At 41.5% G+C, this 21,903-nt stretch overlaps 1 protein-coding gene across 1 annotated transcript; it reads right to left on the minus strand.

Annotated features, from left to right (window-relative positions):
• Nucleotides 1-19,868: 19,868 nt before the first annotated feature.
• On the minus strand, nt 19,869-20,771 carry LOC128642151 (taste receptor type 2 member 40-like). Its single transcript, XM_053694829.1, has one exon. The coding sequence runs from the start codon at nt 20,769-20,771 to the stop codon at nt 19,869-19,871; it is 903 nt and encodes a 300-aa protein (XP_053550804.1).
• Between the last annotated feature and the right edge of the window lie 1,132 nt (nt 20,772-21,903).

The raw sequence follows: 21,903 nt of genomic DNA on the forward strand, positions 1-21,903 counted from the left end.
TCAATAGGCAGGCGAATTTTAAAACCCACAGGGACTCTTTCTGGCCACAATAGTGATGGAAAAGTTGTTTCAAGGGTACTAACACCTGGACTGTGGCATGCCGGAGGGGGATCCATGGCAAAACTCCCACGGAAAATTACATAGTTGATACAGAGTCTGGTTTTAATCCATAAAGGGCATAAATCACCTAACATTCCTAAATTGCTTGGAATAACGTGCTTTAAAACATCAGGTATGATGTTGTATCGATCAGGTAGTGTAAGGGTTACGCCCGCTTCACAGTGACAGACCAAATTCCCCGTTTAACGCACCGCAAACAACCGCAAACAGTCCATTTGCATAACCGCAAACTCCCCATTTGTACAAGGTTGGATACCAAGCTAGCCATGTCCCGTTCCTTGTCCTCACTGATGTCATTGAAGGTCTCTTCCTCCACCCAGCCACGTACAACACCAAGGGTCCCCGAAAGGTGACAACAAGCCCCCTGGGACGCCTTCTGTGTTTGGTCTTCCACCTCCTCAAAGCCACCTTCCTCCTCTGACTCCTCTTCTTCAGACTCCTCTCTCTGCGTTGCCTCTCTCTGCATTATTATAAGGTGTGTTAATTAGTATTATTCTTATCAGTTTAATCCCTGTTACGTCCCCTATCAGGGGACGTGTATATGGCATGGATTTTAGGAACCGGGAGATGGAAAAAGATGCTTGGTCGGTCCTCCTACTTCAAATTTGGGGCACTGCGTGTGCAATCGTGGCCGGACTTTTAGCCGACGGACATTTGGCTGACAGACATTTGGCCGAAACACAAGTGGCTGTCACAAAACAGTCCGGCCATGTGATAGATAGATTTGATAGATAGATAGATACATAGATTAGATAGATCAATAGATGCAATATGCATTTGATAGATACGATAGATAGATGATAGATAGATTTGATAGATAAATAGATAGATTTGATAGATAGATAATTTCCCAGACAGAGAGTTACAAGACGTGTGGGCTGGGACCCATGGTAAGGTTCCCAGAGGCAGTTGCGGCGCCAGGGGAAGTGTATATGGCATGGATTTTAGGAACCGGGAGATGGGAAAAGATGCTTGGTCGGTCCTCCTACTTCAAATTTGGGGCACTGTGCGTGCAATCTACTGTGGCACCAGATAGGAGTGGTGTGTTAAGTAGTACTATTCTGATCAGTTTAATACCTGTTACTCCCCCTATCGGGGGAGGTGTATATGGCATGGATTTTAGGAACCGGGAGATGGAAAAAGATGCTTGGTCGGTCCTCCTACTTCAAATTTGGGGCACTGCGCGTGCAATCGTGGCCGGACTTTTGGCCGACGGACATTTGTCCGATGGACATTTGGCCGAAACACAAGTGGCTGTCACAAAACAGTCCGGCCACGAGATAGATACATTTGATAGATAGATACATAGATTACATAGATCAATAGATGTAATATACATTTGATAGATATGATAGATAGATAGATTTGATAGATAAATAGATAGATTTGATAGATATATAATTTTCCAGACAGAGAATTACAAGACGTGCGGTCTGGGACCCATGGTAAGGTTCCCAGAGGCAGTTGCGGCACCAGGGGACGTGTATATGGCATGGATTTTAGGAACCGGGAGATGGAAAAAGATGTTTGGTCGGTCCTCCTACTTCAAATTTGGGGCACTGCGCGTGCAATCTACTGTGGCACCAGATATGAGTGTTGTGTTAAGTAGTACTATTCTGATCAGTTTAATACCTGTTACTCCCCCTATCGGGGGAGGTGTAAATGGAATGGATTTTAGGAACAGGGAGATGGAAAAAGATGCTTGGTCGGTCCTCCTACTTCAAATTTGGGGCACTGCACGTGCAATCGTGGCCGGACTTTTAGCCGACGGCCATTTGGCCAATGGACATTTGGCCGACGGACATTTGGCCGAAACACAAGTGGCTGTCACAAAACAGTCCGGCCACGAGATAGATAGATTTGATAGATAGATACATAGATTACATAGATCAATAAAAGCAATATACATTTGATAGATACGATAGAAAGTTAGATAGATTTGATAGATAAATAGATAGATTTGATAGATATATAATTTCCAAGACAGAGAATTACAATACGTGCAGTCTGGGACCCATGTTAAGGTTCCCAGAGGCAGTTGCGGCACCAGGGGACGTGTATATGGCATGGATTTTAGGAACCGGGAGATGGAAAAAGATGCTTGGTCGGTCCTCCTACTTCAAGTTTGGGGCACTGCGCATGCAATCGTGGCCGGACTTTTACCCGACGGACATTTGTCCGATGGACATTTGTCCGACGGACATTTGGCCGAAACACAAGTGGCTGTCACAAAACAGTCCGGGCGAACAGGGCGAACCGCCATTGACTTCAATAGGCAGGCGAATTTTAAAACCCACAGGGACTCTTTCTGGCCACAATAGTGATGGAAAAGTTGTTTCAAGGGTACTAACACCTGGACTGTGGCATGCCGGAGGGGGATCCATGGCAAAACTCCCACGGAAAATTACATAGTTGATGCTGAGTCTGGTTTTAATCCATAAAGGGCATAAATAACCTAAAATTCCAAAATTGTTTGGAATAACATGCTTTAAAACATCAGGTATGATGTTGTATCGATCAGGTAGTGTAAGGGTTACACCCGCTTCACAGTGACGGACCAAACTCCCCATTTAACGCACCGCAAACAACCGCAAACAGTCCATTTGCACAACCGCAAACTTCCCATTTGTACAAGGTTGGATACCAAGCTAGCCATGTCCCGTTCCTTGTCCTCACTGATGTCATTAAAGGTCTCTTCCTCCACCCAGCCACGTACAACACCAATAGTCCCTGAAAGGTGACAACAAGCCCCCTGGGACGCCTTCTGTGTTTGGTCTTTCTCCTCCTCAAAGCCACCTTCCTCCTCTGACTCCTCTTCTTCAGACTCCTCTCTCTGCATTTCCTCTCTCTGCGTTATTATAAGGTGTGTTAAGTAGTATTATTCTTATCAGTTTAATCCCTGTTACGTCCCCTATCAGGGGACGTGTATATGGCATGGATTTTAGGAACCGGGAGATGGAAAAAGATGCTTGGTCGGTCCTCCTACTTCAAATTTGGGGCACTGCGCGTGCAATCGTGGCCGGACTTTTAGCCGTCGGACATTTGGCCGATGGACATTTGGCCAAAACACAAGTGCTGTCACAAAACAGTCCGGCCACGAGATAGATAGATTTGATAGATAGATACATAGATTAGATAGATAGATCAATAGATGCAATATACATTTGATAGATATGATAGATAGATAGATAGATTTGATAGATAGATAATTTCCCAGACAGAGAATTACAAGACGTGCGGTCTGGGACCCATGGTAAGGTTCCCAGAGGCAGTTGCGGCGCCAGGGGACGTGTATATGGCATGGATTTTAGGAACCGGGAGATGGAAAAAGATGCTTGGTCGGTCCTCCTACTTCAAATTTGGTGCACTGCACGTGCAATCTACTGTGCCACCAGATATGAGTGGTGTGTTAAGTAGTACTATTCTGATCAGTTTAAACCCTGTTACGTCCCCTATGAGGGGACGTGTATACGGCATGGATTTTAGGAACCGAGAGATGGAAAAAGATGCTTGGTCGGTCCTCCTACTTCAAATTTGGGGCACTGCGCATGCAATCGTGGCCAAACTTTTAGCCGATGGACATTTGGCCAACGGACATTTGGCCGAAACACAAGTGGCTGTCACAAAACAGTCCGGCCATGAGATAGATAGATTTGTTAGATAGATAGATGCATAGATTAGATAGATAGATCAATAGCTGCAATATACATTTGATAGATACGATAGATAGATAGATAGATTTGATAGATAAATAGATAGATTTGATAGATAGATAATTTCCCAGACAGATAATTACAAGATGTGTGGTCTGAGACCCATGGTAAGGTTCCCAGAGGCAGTTGCGGCGCCAGGGGACGTGTATATGGCATGGATTTTAGGAACCGGGAGATGGAAAAAGAAGCTTGGTCGGTCCTCCTACTTCAAATTTGGGGCACTGCGCTTGCAATCTACTGTGCCACCAGATATGAGTGGTGTGTTAAGTAGTACTATTCTGATCAGTTTAATCCCTGTTACGTCCCCTATCAGGGGACGTGTATATGGCATGGATATGTATATGGCATTGCCGAAACACAAGTGGCTGTCAGAAAACAGTCCGGCCATGAGATAGATAGATTTGATAGATAGATAGATAGATAGATACATAGATTAGATAGATAGATCAATAGATGCAATATACATTTGATAGATACGATAGATAGATAGATAGATAGATTTGATAGATAAATAGATAGATTTGATAGATATATAATTTCCCAGACAGAGAATTACAAGACGTGCCTCTGGGACCCATGGTAAGGCTCCCAGAGGCAGTTGCGGCGCCAGGGGACGTGTATATGGCATGGATTTTAGGAACCGGGAGATGGAGAAAGATGCTTGGTCGGTCCTCCTACTTCAAATTTGGGGCACTGTGCGTGCAATCTACTGTGCCACCAGATATGAGTGGTGTGTTAAGTAGTACTATTCTGATCAGTTTAATCCCTGTTACGTCCCCTATCAGGGGACGTGTATATGGCATGGATATGTATATGGCATGGCCGAAACACAAGTGGCTGTCAGAAAACAGTCCGGCCACGAGATAGATAGATTTGATAGATAGATAGATACATAGATTAGATAGATAGATCAATAGAAGCAATATACATTTGATAGATACGATAGATAGATTTGATAGATAAATAGATAGATTTGATAGATAGATAATTTCCCAGACAGAGAATTACAAGACGTGCGGTCTGGGACCCATGGTAAGGTTCCCAGAGGCAGTTGCGGCGCGAGGGGACGTGTATATGGCATGGATTTTCAGAACCGGGAGATGGAAAAAGATGCTTGGTCGGTCCTCCTACTTCAAATTTGGGGCACTGCGCGTGCAATCTAATGTACCACCAGATAGGAGTGGTGTGTTAAGTAGTACTATTCCTATCAGTTTAATCCCTGTTACGTGCCTTTTTTTTGGTTTGGTTTTTGAAGCCACAGTGCAGCACCAGAGGCCAGAAAAATTTGGCATGTACACATGCCTGAAAAATTAGGTATTGTTGCAGCCGCTGCTGTAGCAGCGGCCAGAAAATTAATGTTTGTTTCCCAGGCAGAAAGTGCCCAAAAACATTGCGGCTTGAACCCTAGTTGGTGGCGGATAAGTCACGCAAGTCATCTGGCATTTGAAGATAAAATACAGCAGCGTGTGGACCATTTTTAGCCCAAGGCAGCTCATGTCATCAGGCCTTTTTTACTCGAATGTATCGCCCACTGTCAGTCCCTTTGGGATCCATCCCTCATTCATCTTAATAAAGGTGAGGTAATCTAGACTTTTTTGACATAGGCGACTTCTCTTCTCAGTGACAATACCTCCTGCTGCACTGAAGGTTCTTTCTGACAGGACACTTGAAGCGGGGCAGGCCAGAAGTTCTATCGCAAATTGGGATAGCTCAGGCCACAGGTCAAGCCTGCACACCCAGTAGTCAAGGGGTTCATCACTCCTCAGAGTGTCGAGATCTGCAGTTAAGGCGAAGTAGTCTGCTACTTGTCGGTCAAGTCGTTCTCTGAGGGTGGACCCCAAAGGGCTATGGCGATGCATAGGACTTAAAAAGCTCTGCATGTCCTCCATCAACAACACGTCTGTAAAGCGTCCTGTCCTTGTCGGCGTCGTCATGGGAGTCGGAGGATTACTTTCACCTCTTCCCCTGTTAGCTTCCCATTGTGCTGTGACATCACCCTTATACGCTGTGTAAAGCATACTTTTTAATTTATTTTGGAACTGCTGCATCCTTTACGACTTGCGGTAATTCGGTAACATTTCAGCACTTTATGCTTATTTATTTATTTATTTATAAAATATTTTACCAGGAAGGATACATTGAGATTTCTCTCGTTTTCAAGTATGTCCTGGGACATACCGGGGGTCTAGTAGTGTGGACACCCAGTACAGGTCGTTCTCCTTCAGCTTTTTTATACGAGGGTCCCTCAACAGGCACGACAGCATGAAAGACCCCAATTGCACAAGGTTAGATGCCGAGCTACTCATGTCCCGTTCCTCATCCTCAGTGATCTCACTGAAGGTATCTTCTTCCCCCCAGCCACGTACAACACCACGGGTACCAGATAGGTGACAACGAGCACCCTGGGATGCCTGTTGTGGTTGGTCTTCTCCTCCTCAAAGCCACATTCCTCCTCTGACTCCTCTTCCTCACAATCCTCTTCCAGCGTTGCCGCTGGTCCAGCAAGCGATGCTGATAAGGCTGTTTCTGGTGGTGCTGGTGACCACAACTCTTCCTCTTCCTGCTCATCTACGGCCTGATCCAGCACTCTTCGCAGGGCAAGCTCCAGGAAGAAAACAAATGGTATGATGTCACTGATGGTGCTTTCGGTGCGACTGACTAGATTTGTCCCCTCCTCAAAAGGATGCATGAGCCTACAGGCATTGCGCATGAGCGTCCAGTAACGTGGCAAAAAAATCCCCAGCTCCGCAGAGGCTGTCCTAGCACCCCAGTCATACAAATACTCGTTAACGGCTTTTACTTGTTGGAGCAGCCGGTCAAACATTAGGAGTGTGGAATTCCAACGTGTCGGGCTGTCGCAAATCAAGCGCCTCACTGGCATGTTGTTTCGCCGCTGGATATCTGAAGAGTGCGCCATGGCCGTGTAGGAACGCCTCAAATGGCCACACACCTTCCTGGCCTGCTTCAGGACGTCCTGTAAGCCTGGGTACTTATGCACAAAGCGTTGTTCGATCAGAAAACACACATGTGCCATGCACGGCACATGTGTCAACTTGCCCAAATTCAATGCCGCCACCAAATTACTTCCATTGTAAGAAACCACTTTGCCGATCTCCAGTTGGTGCGGAGTCAGCCACTGATCCACCTGTGCATTCAGGGTGGACAGGAGTGCTGGTCCGGTGTGACTCTCTGCTTTCAGGCAAGTCAACCCCAAGACGGCGTGACACTGCTCTATCCGGGATGTGGAATAGTACCTGGGGAGCTGGGGGGGAGCCGTTGATGTGAAGCAAGACGCAGCAGCAGAAGAGGACTCAGCTGAGGAGGTTATGGAAGAGGATGGAGTAGGAGGAGTAGAGGAGGTGGCAGCAGGCCTGCCTGCAAGTCGTGGCGGTGTCACCAACTCCTCTGCAGAGCCACGCATTCCATGCTTGGCAGCCATCAGCAGGTTTACCAAATGCGGAGTGTAGGTGATATACCTGCCCTGACCATGCTTTGCAGACCAGTTATCAGTGGTCAGATGGACCCTTGCCCCAACACTGTGTGCCAGACATGCCATTACTTCCTTTCGCACAATCGAGTACAGGTTGGGGATTGCCTTTTGTGCAAAGAAATTTCGGCTGGGTACCTTCCACTGCGGTGTCCCAGTAGCTACAAATTTTTTGAACGCCTCAGACTCCACCAGCTTGTAAGGTAAAAGCTGGCGGGCTAAGAGTTCAGACAAGCCAGCGGTCAGACGCCGGGCAAGGGGGTGACTTTGTGACATTGGCTTCTTACGCTCAAACATGTCCTTGACAGACACCTGACTGTGGGCAGATGAGCAGGAACTGCTCTGCAAGAGAGACGGAGTGGCGGATGGTTGAGAGGGGGCAAGGAGGACAGCAGTGGTTGACGTGGCTGAAGATGCTGGACCAGGAGGAGGATGGCGGATTTGAGTTTGTGTGCTGCTTCTAATCATGTGTTGATCCCATAGGCGTTTGTGATGTGCGATCATGTGCCTTCGCAAAGCAGTTGTACCTAGGTGGGTGTTGGACTTCCCACCACTCAGTTTCTTTTGGCACAGGTTGCAAATGGCATCGCTGTTGTCAGAGGCAGACACACAAAAAAAATGCCACACTGCTGAGCTCTGCGATGACGGCATTCTGGTGGTGGCAACAGCATGCGTTGATTGGCGTGCTGTCTGGCTGACCCCGGGTGCCGATGCATGCTGTCTGACTGTGCCACTAGCTCCTTGCGATGACCTCCCCTTGCTTCCAACTTATCTCCTCCTCCTCCTCCTCCTCCTCTCTTTCTCTCCATCTGAACTTTCACCCTGTTCTTCTTCTCTTCTAGCGGGCACCCACGTGACATCCACGGATGCATCGTCATCATCAACCGCTTCACTTGTAACTGACAAATCAACAAAGGAAGCAGCAGCGGGTACAACATCATCATCATCACACTGTACGTCCATGTCTGTAATGCTGCCTGACTGAGACATATCACTGTTATCTACATACTCTGTCAATGATGGTTGCTCATCACTCATTTCTTCCAACTGATGTGTAAATAACTACTCTGACATATCAAGTGAAGCGGCTGTGGTGCTAGTGTTGGTGGTGGCGGCAGGCGGGCGAGTGGTAACTTGAGAGGTGCCCGAAGATAAGCTGGAGGAGGATAGTGCGTTAAGGTTCGGAGCGGAATCTATAGGAGATTGGGTGTCCTGTGTTAAAAAGTCAACTATTTCCTCCTCAGAACTTTTTGAGTTCATGGTACGTGGCCTCTGAACACTGGGCATTATTCTAGGGCCAAAGGGAATCACAGCACCACGACGGCACCTGTGGGGTGGCCTGCCTCTGCCTGTCATTTTTTTTTAAATGTACACTTACACTACTATTAAACAAGATATGAGTGGTGGCACTGGGCAAGTGGGCCCAGTATTAGCTGTGAGCCTGACACAAAAAAGCAGACTGATGTTTCACAGTCCAAAAAGTTTTTTTTGTTTTTAAATGTACACTACACTACTATTAAACAAGATATGAGTGGTGGCACTGGGCAAGTGGGCACAGTATACGCTGTGAGCCTGACACAAAAAAGCAGACTGATGTTTCACAGTCCAAAAAGTTTTTATTTTTTCAAATGTACACTTACACTACTATTAAACAAGTAAGAGTGGTGGCACTGGGCAAGTGGGCACAGTATACGCTGTGAGCCTGACACAAAAAAGCAGACTGATGTTTCACAGTCCAAAAAGTTTTTATTTTTTTAAATGTACACTTACACTACTATTAAATAAGATATGAGTGGTGGCACTGGGCAAGTGGGCACAGTATACGCTGTGAGCCTGACACAAAAAAGCAGACTGATGTTTCACAGTCCAAAAAGTTTTTTTTGTTTTTAAATGTACACTTACACTACTATTAAACAAGATATGAGTGGTGGCACTGGGCAAGTGGGCACAGTATACGCTGTGAGCCTGACACAAAAAAGCAGACTGATGTTTCACAGTTTTTTTAATTTACACTACTGTTACACCAGATATGAGTGGTGGCACTGGGCAAGTGGGCCTGGCACACACGCTGGCAAGCAGGCAACTGCAATTAGATTACACTAGCAGACTGATGTTTCACAGTCAAAAAAGGTTTTTTTTTTAATTTACATTACTGTTACAACAGATATGAGTGGTGGCACTGGGCAAGTGGGCCTGGCGCACACGCTGGCAGGCAGGCAACTGCAATTAGATTACACAAGCAGACTGATGTTTCACAGTCAAAAAAGTTTTTTTTTTTACATTTACACTACTGTTACAACAGATATGAGTGGTGGCACTGGGCAAGTGGGCCTGGCACACACGCTGGCAGGCAGACAACTGCAATTAGATTACACTAGCAGACTGATGTTTCACAGTCAAAAAAGTTTTTTTTTTTAAATTTACACTACTGTTACACCAGATATTAGTGGTGGCACTGGGCAAGTGGGCACAGTATACGCTGTGAGCCTGGCACACACGCTGGCAGGCAGGCAACAGCAATTAGATTATACAAGCAGACTGATGTTTCACAGTCAAAAACGTTTTTTTTTTTAAATTTACACTACTGTTACAGCAGATATGAGTGGTGGCACTGGCAAGTGGGCCTGGCACACACCCTGGCAGGCAGGCAACTGCAATTAGATTACACTAGCAGACTGATGTTTCACAGTCAAAAAAGGTTTTTTTTTTAAATTTACACTACTGTTACACCAGATATGAGTGGTGGCACTGGGCAAGTGGGCCTGGCACACACTCTGGCAGGCAGGCAGGCAACTGCAATTAGATTACACAAGCAGACTGATGTTTCACAGTCAGAATATATATTTTTTAAATTTACACTACTGTTACAACAGATATGAGTGGTGGCACTGGGCAAGTGGGCCTGGCACACACGCTGGCAGGCAGGCAACTGCAATTAGATTACACAAGCAGACTGATGTTTCACAGTCAGAATATATATTTTTTAAATTTACACTACTGTTACAACAGATATGAGTGGTGGCACTGGGCAACTCTTTTAACACTTACCAGCTTAAGCAGTATACTGCTATTTCCAGGTTCTCTACAAAAAGACTTTCATCCTTTCAGTATTTTACTAAATTATTTTATGCAATCATTTATACGTTAAAGGCTGATACTATTGATGAAAATTGTTTGTATGTTTTTATTTTTTACACTGAAATAAATATCACTGAACATTGCAAATACTCTTTGTGAATACTTTATTGTATCATAAATTGCGCCACATCAGATCCACAAATAATATCTGCAATCTTTACCTAGGCTCAAATATATCCAGACATATATAAATATATTAACTTGCTTATTCAATACATCTATGAGATTATAGCATGTTATATTGATTCATCCGACTCATGTTTTTAGGTTGGCCAACCTATTTGTTTTAACTATCTGTTTTAAATATTTGTTTTAACTAACAGTGATTTAGAATATATTTTTATTTCAAACTTTTAGATCTAACTGTTTGTATTTATATTTTGTTCAAAATAAACAGAATTTATTGATTCAAATTACATAGTAAGACTATCTTTCCATATCGGGTAATTAAGCAGTAGCGCTTAAGAGTCTTATCCTTCCCAGAATTTACCTACATTTGAAGTTTTTGAGATTACTTCTTTTAGACTCAATAGCTTTTACCCCCACAGCACATAGTTTATTAACCCATCTCACCACTGTACTTGACCCCTCCCCTTAACCCCATTTACCCTGCCCCGCTTTATCTATAACTTTATGCAAAGATATGATCTACATGAGACGTAGCACTATAAATAGCTTTGTAATGATGGAAAACGATAGAACTGGTTCCCTTTGGAACCGGACGTATTTGTAATATTCTATTAACTTTGTATATAAATATTTATACGCTAGAAAAGTTATGCATCACTACCCCATCCACCCACTCCTAATTCATGGACATTTGAACTATGGTCCAAAAGTGACCAAATCATTCATCATTGGGTTTGGATGTGGACATGGTTTGGCTTCACCTAGAGCTAAAGACTTTACGACAACTTGGTGACTCATGCTGTTAAATACCATCACACTTACTGTATAAAGCTTGAATATCTGTATGCTAGATGGCTCACTTTGTAACCAGAGCCAAGTTTGTATCTTGAACTGATTTTCAATAAAGATCTTTTGAAAATTAAAAAAAAAAAAAACTAACCCTAACCCCCTGAAGATCACCCTACCTTGAGCCGTCTTCACCCATCCAGGCACAAGTGGTCCTCCATACGGCAGAAGTCTTCATCCGATCGGGGCAGAATATGTCCTCCAGATGGCAGAAGGCTTCATCCAGGCTGCATCTTCTATCTTCATCCTTCCGGAGCGGGTCCATCTTCAATCCAGCCGACGCGGAGCCATCCTCTGCAAATGATGTCCTAACGAAGAATGAAGGTTCCTTTAAATGACGTTATCCAAGATGGGGTCCCTTGAATTCTGATTGGCTGATAGGATTCTATCAGCCAATCGGAATTAAGATAGGAAAAATCCTATTGGCTGATTGGATCATCCAATAGGATTGAGCTCACATTCTATTGGCTGTTCCAATCAGTGTATAGAATGCAAGCTCAATCCTATTGGCTGATCCAATCAGCCAATAGGATTTTTCCTACCTTAATTCCGATTGGCTCCGGGTCAGCTGGATTGAAGATGGACCCGCTCCGCTCCGGAAGGATGAAGATAGAACATGCAGCCTGGATGAAGCCTTCTGCCATCTGGAGGACCTCTTCTGCACCGATCGGATGAAGACTTCTGCCGTATGGAGGATCACTTGTGCCCGGCTGGGTGAAGATAGCTCAAGGGAGGGTGATCTTCAGGGGGTTAGTGTTAGGTTTTTTTAAGGGGTGTGTGGGTGGTGGCTTTTAATGTTGGGGGGGTATTGTATTTTCTTTTACATGTAAAAGAGCTGATTACTTTGGGGCAATGCCCTGCAAAAGGCTCTTTTAAGGGTTATTTGTAATTTAGTATAGGGTAGGGAAATGTTATTATTTTGGGGGGCTTTTTTATTTTATTAGGGGGATTAGATTAGGTGTAATTAGTTTAAAATTCTTGTAATTCTTTTTTTTCCCTGTAATTTAGTGTTTTTTTTCCGTAATTTAGTTTATTGAATTTAATTGTAATTAATTGTAGGTAGTTTAGGTAATTAGTTTTTTTTTTTTTTTTTTACAAAAAATTTTTTTACAAAATATACTAAAACATGAAAACAAGAGAGTACACCACAGATATGTTGTATCGAATTACATCTAAGTCACTGGATATCTCCACCTAGCGATTACTAGTGATCTCAACACAGTGGTCATATACTATATATACAAAATCCCCAAAACGACCAACATATGCAGAAAAGATATTACATCCAATTACAAGCGGTCGCTAACATTCTCGACCAAGCTAACCTATCTATAATTCGTCACTATAGTTATACTACTGCAAATTTAAACAAACAAGACCCCACCTTAGATATATATAGTGGGCTCCAGCACTCCTGCCCCAATACGCCTGGACTCCTCTCGCCTATGAGCCCCTCTCTTCCCCTCCCTTCCCCCCTCTCCTCTTGATCTGCCTATTTGGTTACAACTTACATATCAGTGTATAATATATGACCAGGAATGGTACACATTCATCAGTCAACCAAAATTACCACAAAATACGTGACAAACAGACCACATCGAAAAAGAAAACAGAAAAAAAAAAAAAAAAAAAAAAAAAAAAAAAAAAGTCCCTCTCATCCCGCCCCCACCCCCCCCCCGACCCTCACTCCGCGTCCTCCGCCCAGTTCTCGGGAAAATGGCCTGCTAGAATATTTGTCACAACGTAATCGGATTCCCTAAATGGTTTAATCATTTTTTTCTGATAAGCTGGAGGCAGGGATCTTATAAATTTCTCCTATTTTCTGAAGAACGCGGGCAAGTATTGATCGTGCGGGAAGGGCATGTTGTACTGCTCTGTTGTATATTGACTGACTATCGCCGCTTTAAGTTGAACCAATGTGGGTGCCGAACATGACTTCCATAGTTTAAAGATGAGATTGCGCCCCGTTAGTATTATTGTGTTTATAAGGCGATAATTTATAATAATAAATAAAAACTGGCTACAAATTAAGTGGGCAGATTATCATAAGATCAATGGTAACTACCTGGACAAAGTGGAAGTGTTTTGGGAGGCTTCTAAGGCCGTCTTACGCGGCGAAATTAAATCATATATGATATACTGGAAGAAGAAGTGTAGTCAGGCGGCTAGACAGTGTGCAAATCAAGTAAAAAACTCGTTTAGAGCGTATTTAAACAATCCTAGTAGAGGACACTGGGACGCTTATGTAAGGGCCAAGGCATTTCGTGACATGCAAATTAAGCAGAATAGCGCACTAGAAGAACTTAGAACTAAAGCTCGATACAGTGGGTTCGTAGGTAGATCCGCTAAGTTTCTAGCCAGAATAGCTAAATCCTCACCTAGGCAGGTAATCTCTGCCATTAAACAAGGTACAAAGAGGTTCACGAGCCACCCCGACATCGAACGAGTGTTCTTTGACTTTTTTCAAGACTTGTACAAATCAGAACCGTCTAATGCAGGACAGCAAATAAAATTCTGGTCGAAGATCAAGACCCCGAGACTAGCGCCGGAAGCCTTGGAAGTTATTAACGCTCCCATTTCTGAGGAGGAGATCAGATCTGCAATTAAGAACGCTAAATCCAACAAAGCGGCCGGGCCCGACTCTTTCCCCATTGAATTTTATCGAATGTTACAATCTCAGGTGACCCCTATTCTGTCTAGGCTATTCAATTTCTATTTCTCAGATAATATCAACTGTTCGCCTTCTTTCGCCGCGGCAAACATAACGCTAATTTTAAAAAAGGGCAAGGACCCGGAGCTTCCTAGTTCATTTAGACCTATTTCTGTCCTTAATACCAACTATAAACTATTAGCATCTATCATAGCTTCCAGATTAAAACCTTATATCGGGGACCTAATCCATGAGAACCAATCAGGATTCATGCCCGGCCGGAATCCTGTGAGAAATACCAGGAAATTATTAGTTCTCATTGAGTCTTACTGGAACAAATACAAGGCCTCTTATAGCAACGATACTCTCGACAAGGCCATTCTTACGGTCGACGCTGAGAAGGCCTTCGATCGGGTCAGGTGGGACCATCTATTCACTACTCTAGAGAAGTTTGGTTTCTCCGGGGTTTTTTTTATAATTATATTAGGTTAATCTATAGTGCCCCCACTTCATCGGTCATTATTAACAATGTGACCTCCCAACGATTCATTATGCATAGAGGGACCAGACAGGGGTGTCCACTACCCCCCCTATTATTTAATATCAGTTTGGAACCACTGGCCATACGATTACGTCAAGAACTAAAAGGTATTTCGTTTGCAGGTGAGAAACTGGTCCGTCTATCATATGCGGATGATCTATTGATATGTCTATCTAATCTTTCGGTTTCGTTGCCAATTCTCCAGGATATTATCCAGGAGTATGGTGAGATCTCCGGATTCCGGGTTAACACATTGAAATCAGAATTAATGTGGCTCTATAGAAATCCTTTAGGTGACGTAAAACATCCCTTTGTGGAAGTCTCTCAGATTAACTATTTGGGGCTCTATATTTCCAGAAACCCAGAGGATTGGTACAAGTTGAATTACGCGTTCGGGGTTAGTTGCTGTAAAAAAAAACTGGAGGAATGGACTTCACTGCCTATTTCTTTATCTGCAAGGGTAACATTAATTAAATCAATTATTTTCCCGAAACTTATGTACATATTTCAAAATATTCCGATATTTCTACACCATAAAGACATTGTCGCATATAATAGTGCTTGCTCCAGATTTCTATGGAAAGGGAGTAAACCACGGATCGCCGTTCATCGACTCATGAATTCTAAGCTGGCAGCTGGCCTCGCACTTCCTAACATTCAGATGTATAATCTAGTGATCATAGCTAGATTTGCATTAGATTGGATAACGGGTAAGGACCAGATCTCGGCGTCCATTTGGGAGTCGCGGGTAGTGGCCCCGTTTAATCTGAAGGCTTTATTACATTGCCCGATGACCTCTCTCCCTTCGAACATATTTAGTCTGTCCACGTTTAGGAATATAATTATAGCATGGCAGAGGTTGTGTACTGCGTTAGATTACTCCCCGTATCTCTCACAATATTTACCCATATGTGGTAATCCCAATTTTTGCCCTGGACTCTCAAGTCAGATATTTAAAGACTGGGATTTGAAAGGCTTAAATGCCATGAGTCAATTTCGGAGACCTGACGGATATCTATTAACCTATACTGAAATTGCAAATAAATTCAGTCTAGGGTCGCGAGAATTTTACGCCTACCTTCAAGTCAGACATTTCCTACAGGAGTTGCATAATAACTTCGGGAATAATTGGTCTTTGGGTGAGTTACAGCCCAGGATCTCCCTGTATGCAGCAGGGAAATTTGGAATTTCCCCTTTATATCAACTTGTAATTCAGAAAGCTTCGGATTTACAGGTAGGCGAGATGATTTCTAAATGGTCTATCCAATTCCCTGATATAGATGAACAAATCATTGTAGGAAGTTTTAAAATTATTCAACAGAATTGGGTCCCCACCGTTTGGAGAGAATCTCAGATAAAAATCGGGCTCAAGAGGTATTTTACCCCCGGCATGCTTTCTAAATGGTATAATGCAAAGGTTTTATGCTCCAGATGCTCGCGGATGGATGCAGACTTATTCCATTGTCTATGGGGCTGCCCAAAAACTCAACAATTTTGGAGTAAGATCGCATATTGGATGAACATGGTTTTAAAATTGGAGCATGAGTTAGTTCCCATTGAGATTTTCTTTTTGGTGAGATATCAAGGTCTTAAAAAAATTAGGTAATTAGTTTAATGATAGTGTAGTGTTAGGTGTAATTGTAACTTAGATTTGGATTTATTTTACAGGTAATTTTGTACTTATTTTAGCTAGGTAGTTATTAAATAGTTAATAACTATTTAATAACTATTGTAACTAGTTAAAATAAATACAAAGTTGCCTGTAAAATAAAAATAAATCATAAGCTAGCTACAATGTAACTATTAGTTATATTGTAGCTATCTTATGGTTTATTTTATAGGTAAGCATTTAGTTTTAAATAGGATGAATTTATTTAATTGTAGTTATTTTATTTAGATTTATTTAAATTATATTTAAATTAGGGGGGTGTTAGGGTTAGGGTTAGACTTAGGTTTAGGGGATAATAACTTTATTATAGTGGCTGCGACGTTGGCGGCGGCAGATTAGGGGTTAATTAATATAATATAGTTGCAGCGACATTGGGGGGGCAGATTAGGGGTTAATAACTATAATGTAGGTGTCAGCGATGTGGGGGACAGCAGATTAGGGGTTTATAACTATAATGTAGGTGGCGGCGGTGTCCGGAGCGGCAGATTAGGGGTATAGTATAATGCAGGTGGCGACGATGTCGGGGGCGGCAGATTAGTGGTTAATAAGTGTAAGATTAGGGGTGTTTAGACTCGGGGTTCATGTTAGGGTGTTAGGTGTAGGCATAACTTTTATTTTCCCATAGAAAACAATGGAGCTGCGTTAGGAGCTGAACGCTGCTTTTTTGCAGGTGTTAGGTTTTTTTTCAGCCGGCTCAGCCCCATTGTTTCCAATGGGGAAATCGTGCACGAGCACGTTCAGTCAGCTCACCGCTGACTTAAGCAATGCTGGTATCGAGGTGAGATGTGGAGCTAAATTTTGCTCAACGCTCACTTTTCTGAGGCTAACGCAGCCATTCAGAAAACTCGTAATACCAGCGTTGTTTTAAGTGAGCGGTGAAACAAAAAGGCTCATTAGCACCGCACGGCTCTACCGAAAAATCTTGTGATCTAGCCGATGGTTTATTACTGACCCATACATCGTATTACACATGGTTTACTACTGACCCATACATCATATAACACACGGTTTATTACTGACCCATACATCATATAACACACGGTTTATTACTGACCCATACATTATATAACACATGGTTTATTACTGACCCATACATCACATAAAACATGGTTTACTTCTGACCCATACATCATATAACACACGGTTTATTACTGACCCATACATTATATAACACACAATTTATTACTGACTCATACATCATATTACACATGGTTTACTACTGACCCATACATCATATAACACACGGTTTATTACTGACCCATACATCATATAACACACAGTTTATTACTGACCCATACATCATATAACACATGGTTTACTACTGACCTGTACATCATATAACACATGGTTTATTACTGACCCATACATCATATAACACACGGTTTATTACTGACCCATACATCACATAAAACATGGTTTACTTCTGACCCACACATCATATAACACATGGTTTATTACTGACCCATACATATAACATATGGTTTATTATTGACCGATACCTCATATTACACATGGTTTACTACTGACCTATACATCATATTGCACATGGTTTACTATTGACCTATACATCATAAAACACACGGTACTGACCTATACATCATATAGCACATGGTTTATTACTTACCCATACATCATATAACACATGGTTTACTACTGACCCATACATTATAAAACACACAATTTATTACTGACCTATACATCATATAACACATAGTTTACTACTGACCCATACATTCTATAACACATGGTTTATTACTGACCTATACATCATAAAACACACGGTTTACTACTGACCCATACATCATATAACACATAGTTTACTACTGACCCATACATTATATAACACATGGTTTATTACTGACCCATACATTATATAACACATGGTTTACTACTGACCCATACTTCATATAACACATAGTTTACTACTGACCCATACATTATATAACACATGGTTTATTACTGACCTATACATCATAAAACACATGGTTTACTACTGACCCATACATCATATAATACACGGTTTATTACTGACCTATAGATCATAAAACACATGGTTTACTACTGGCCCATACATCATATAATACATGGTTTACTACTGACCCATACATCATATAACACACAGTTTATTACTGACCCATACATTATATAACATGTGGTTTATTACTTACCCATACATTATGTAACGCAAGGTTTATAAGTGAACCATACATCATATAACTCATGGTTTATTACTAACCCATACATCATATAACACACAGTTTATTACTGACCCATACATTATATAACACACGGTTTAAAAGTGACCCATACATCATGTAACACACAGTTTATAAATGACCCATACATCATGTAACACACAAATAACCACTGCCAATAAGTCACATTGCACATTTATTACTTTAAATCCATTTGTTATATCACACCATTCATTTTTAAAAATCCTAAAGCAGTATAACATATTAAATTCATAGTTTTATGCATGAAACGACTCTCTACAGTCCCCTTAAGAAATCTTCCTCCCATGCAACTGAGTTAGGATGAGTTGGTCTGCAAAGATGACTGACACACTTTAGTTTACATTTAAATATAATTACATATATCTATACAAATGTATCAGACCAGTTGTTTAACTACACATCACACCTATTTGCTATCTTGTGTTAGTATATTCTAAGGAAGTAATTCCTTCTTTAATGTTTGTATTGAATCTTAGTTCCCTTCATGAATAGTAAAACGTTTACAGCAGATACATTCATGGGTTCATTTGTAAATTATCAATACTTAATGCAAACAAGACCAGACTACTTGCAACACACTTTACTTGTTTAGAGAGCACACAGAATATATTTACAGAAGAATGGGATCTCTTGATCTTACAATATACATGAGAAGCCAATATATTTAGAGAGCATAGTACAATAGCTGACAGTCCAGACCACAGTAAGACACATTTACTAATGAGGACCAGGAAAGTACTATAGATTCTTTGTGAAAAAATGTGTCAGCTTGTTAAAGATCAGCAGGAGGCAGAGCTATTCTGGAGCTATTTTGTTAATGTATATGAAGGGATTTAATAAATATGAGGCTGAAAGCATTTGCCATATAAAGAGCTATACCGATACCCTCAAGTTGGAGAGTAGTTGGCTCAGGGAAGCACTACAGTGGGGGTGGCTGATACATAGACAAGATATCCAGTAGAGCTAGTAAGGACACAAACTATAAAGGAATAAGATAATGCATGGGGAATGCCTAAAGTTATCCCAAAATGAACTAAGTGCACATTTTATTTGGAAATATGAGTAGCCTCGATGTTCCATTTGGTTCTGTGCTTCTAAGACAGAAGAGATCATTGTGTACAACACAATATAGATTACAAAAGCCAATTTGTGGAAGAATTTGAGGAAAGATGATCCCATATTGTTGTATGTTCAGCTATAGTGGAATATCTTCTTGTCTCTTGCACTCACTGAGGCACATAGTACATCTCTAATTACAATAAGGTGTTTATATTTTTATCTATATTAATTTTATTTTACTGAATGACCAGGGGTTATTATAATGTCCTATGAAATATATCAAGAGCAGCGCAGGATCCGCAGGTAAGTTGTTCTAAGTGCGGGGTTGCCAAGTATAAGGATAGTTGACTGGGCTGTTGGGTAGATCAGAATGATAAAAACTGAGAACGTATTCCAAAAATCTCTAATGTTACGTTTTGATGACAAAATAAAGATCTCGGCAGAATGGAAAACAATGAAAGCGATGGTAAGAAGGCTCATAATCCTAGCTGCCTTAATATGAGCATCTCTCTGAGTGTCTGAGAAGCTGGAGCCCTTCTGTTTCATATGGTGAACATGTCTCAGTATAGAGGTCAGAGTGAGAACGATGGAGCAGACAGCTACAAGAAGAGGCAGACAGCTTCCCAATAAAATAGCAAGTAACCTGAAATAGGAGCTAAATGCTACGTAAAGTTTTGGTGTGGTGCCATTTGTAAAGTTTTCTGTTTGTATGAAAGGCTCCAAATGGATATTCCAAATGCCAAACAAAGCCAAGATAAAACATCCCACTGCTGACATCAATATAAGCTTTATTATCAAAGTGGGGATGATCAGTTTCAGATAAATAAAGATGTAGGTTTTAAAGCTGACAATTCTCAGACAGTAGTAAACACAGAGCCAGGCAGTAAGCCAGAAGCTGAGAAAAAGCTGGAACACCAGAAAAAATAATAAAGTGGCAAACACATTTTGGAGGAATATTATTTCAGTGAAATCTGTGAATAGTACAGCAGAAATATTGAAATGGCACTGCAAAAACAAATTGTTAAATGCAATGAGTATTAGTATTTTATCACATGGGCTTGACCTGGTTCCATTTTTCCAATCATGGACATTTATAACCACAATAAAGCAATTGTTCAGGACCCCAACAACCCATTCAAATCCAGAAATGCCAACTGCAACATTCTCCATGACAGTCTCCATTAGGCATACGGTTGTTTGGGCTCTGACTGTTGCCTCTGATGTGTGTCTCACAAATTTGTTATAAGTAACTTAGACAATTGAGAGAGATGCAAAATAGATTCTGTATTTTCCTACTCACAAAGAAAACAGATGCTACATGACACCAGAGGCAAACAGTCATCATACATAGGGGCAGGCAGCTGAAAATGTCACACTATGTACTGAGCTGTCCCTTTCTGTGTGAGATGGGCGGTGTGTCCTACTTTTGACCATTGTGTAACATTCTCCATCACATTAATTCAAAGGGACAGTGTAAAGTAAAACAAACTTCGTATATTAGCTATAGGGACAGATTACAAGAGGAGCGCTAAATATTGCTTTCATAAAAGCGATATTTGCGCTACACTGTGTAATACCAGCGCATGCTAATGAAATAGCAGTATAGAAGGAGAAGGCGCAGAAGTACTTTGGATTTTGTGACCTTTAGTCAAACACCCTGGCATCTGTATTATGGACCATTGAGATGTTGCTGAAAAAGGAGTTAAACATTGCTTTACATAGGGTGGACAAGGGGTTCAGGACTTTTGTTTATGGGGCTGAGACACTGATTTATATAAAAACTGTTGTATATGTGCTGACTAAACAGGTTACAGACTGATTTATATAAAAACTGTTGTATATGTGCTGACTAAACAGGCTAAAGACTGATTTATATAAAAACTGTTGTATATGTGCTGACTAAACAGGCTAAAGACTGATTTATATAAAAACTGTTGTATATGTGCTGACTAAACAGGCTAAAGACTGATTTATATAAAAACTGTTGTATATGTGCTGACTAAACAGGCTAAAGACTGATTTATATAAAAACTGTTGTATATGTGCTGACTAAACAGGTTGAATACTCAGTTATATAAAAACTGTTGTATATGTGCTGACTAAACAGGTTAAAGTCTGATTTATATAAAAACTGTTGTATATGTGCTGACTAAACAGGCTAAAGACTGATTTATATAAAAACTGTTATATATGTGCTGACTAAACAGGTTACAGACTGATTTATATAAAAACTGTTGTATATGTGCTGACTAAACAGGCTAAAGACTGATTTATATAAAAACTGTTGTATATGTGCTGACTAAACAGGCTAAAG

The sequence above is a fragment of the Bombina bombina genome, chromosome 11 (genome assembly GCF_027579735.1).
Source record: "Bombina bombina isolate aBomBom1 chromosome 11, aBomBom1.pri, whole genome shotgun sequence".
Classification (NCBI taxonomy): Eukaryota; Metazoa; Chordata; class Amphibia; order Anura; family Bombinatoridae; genus Bombina; species Bombina bombina.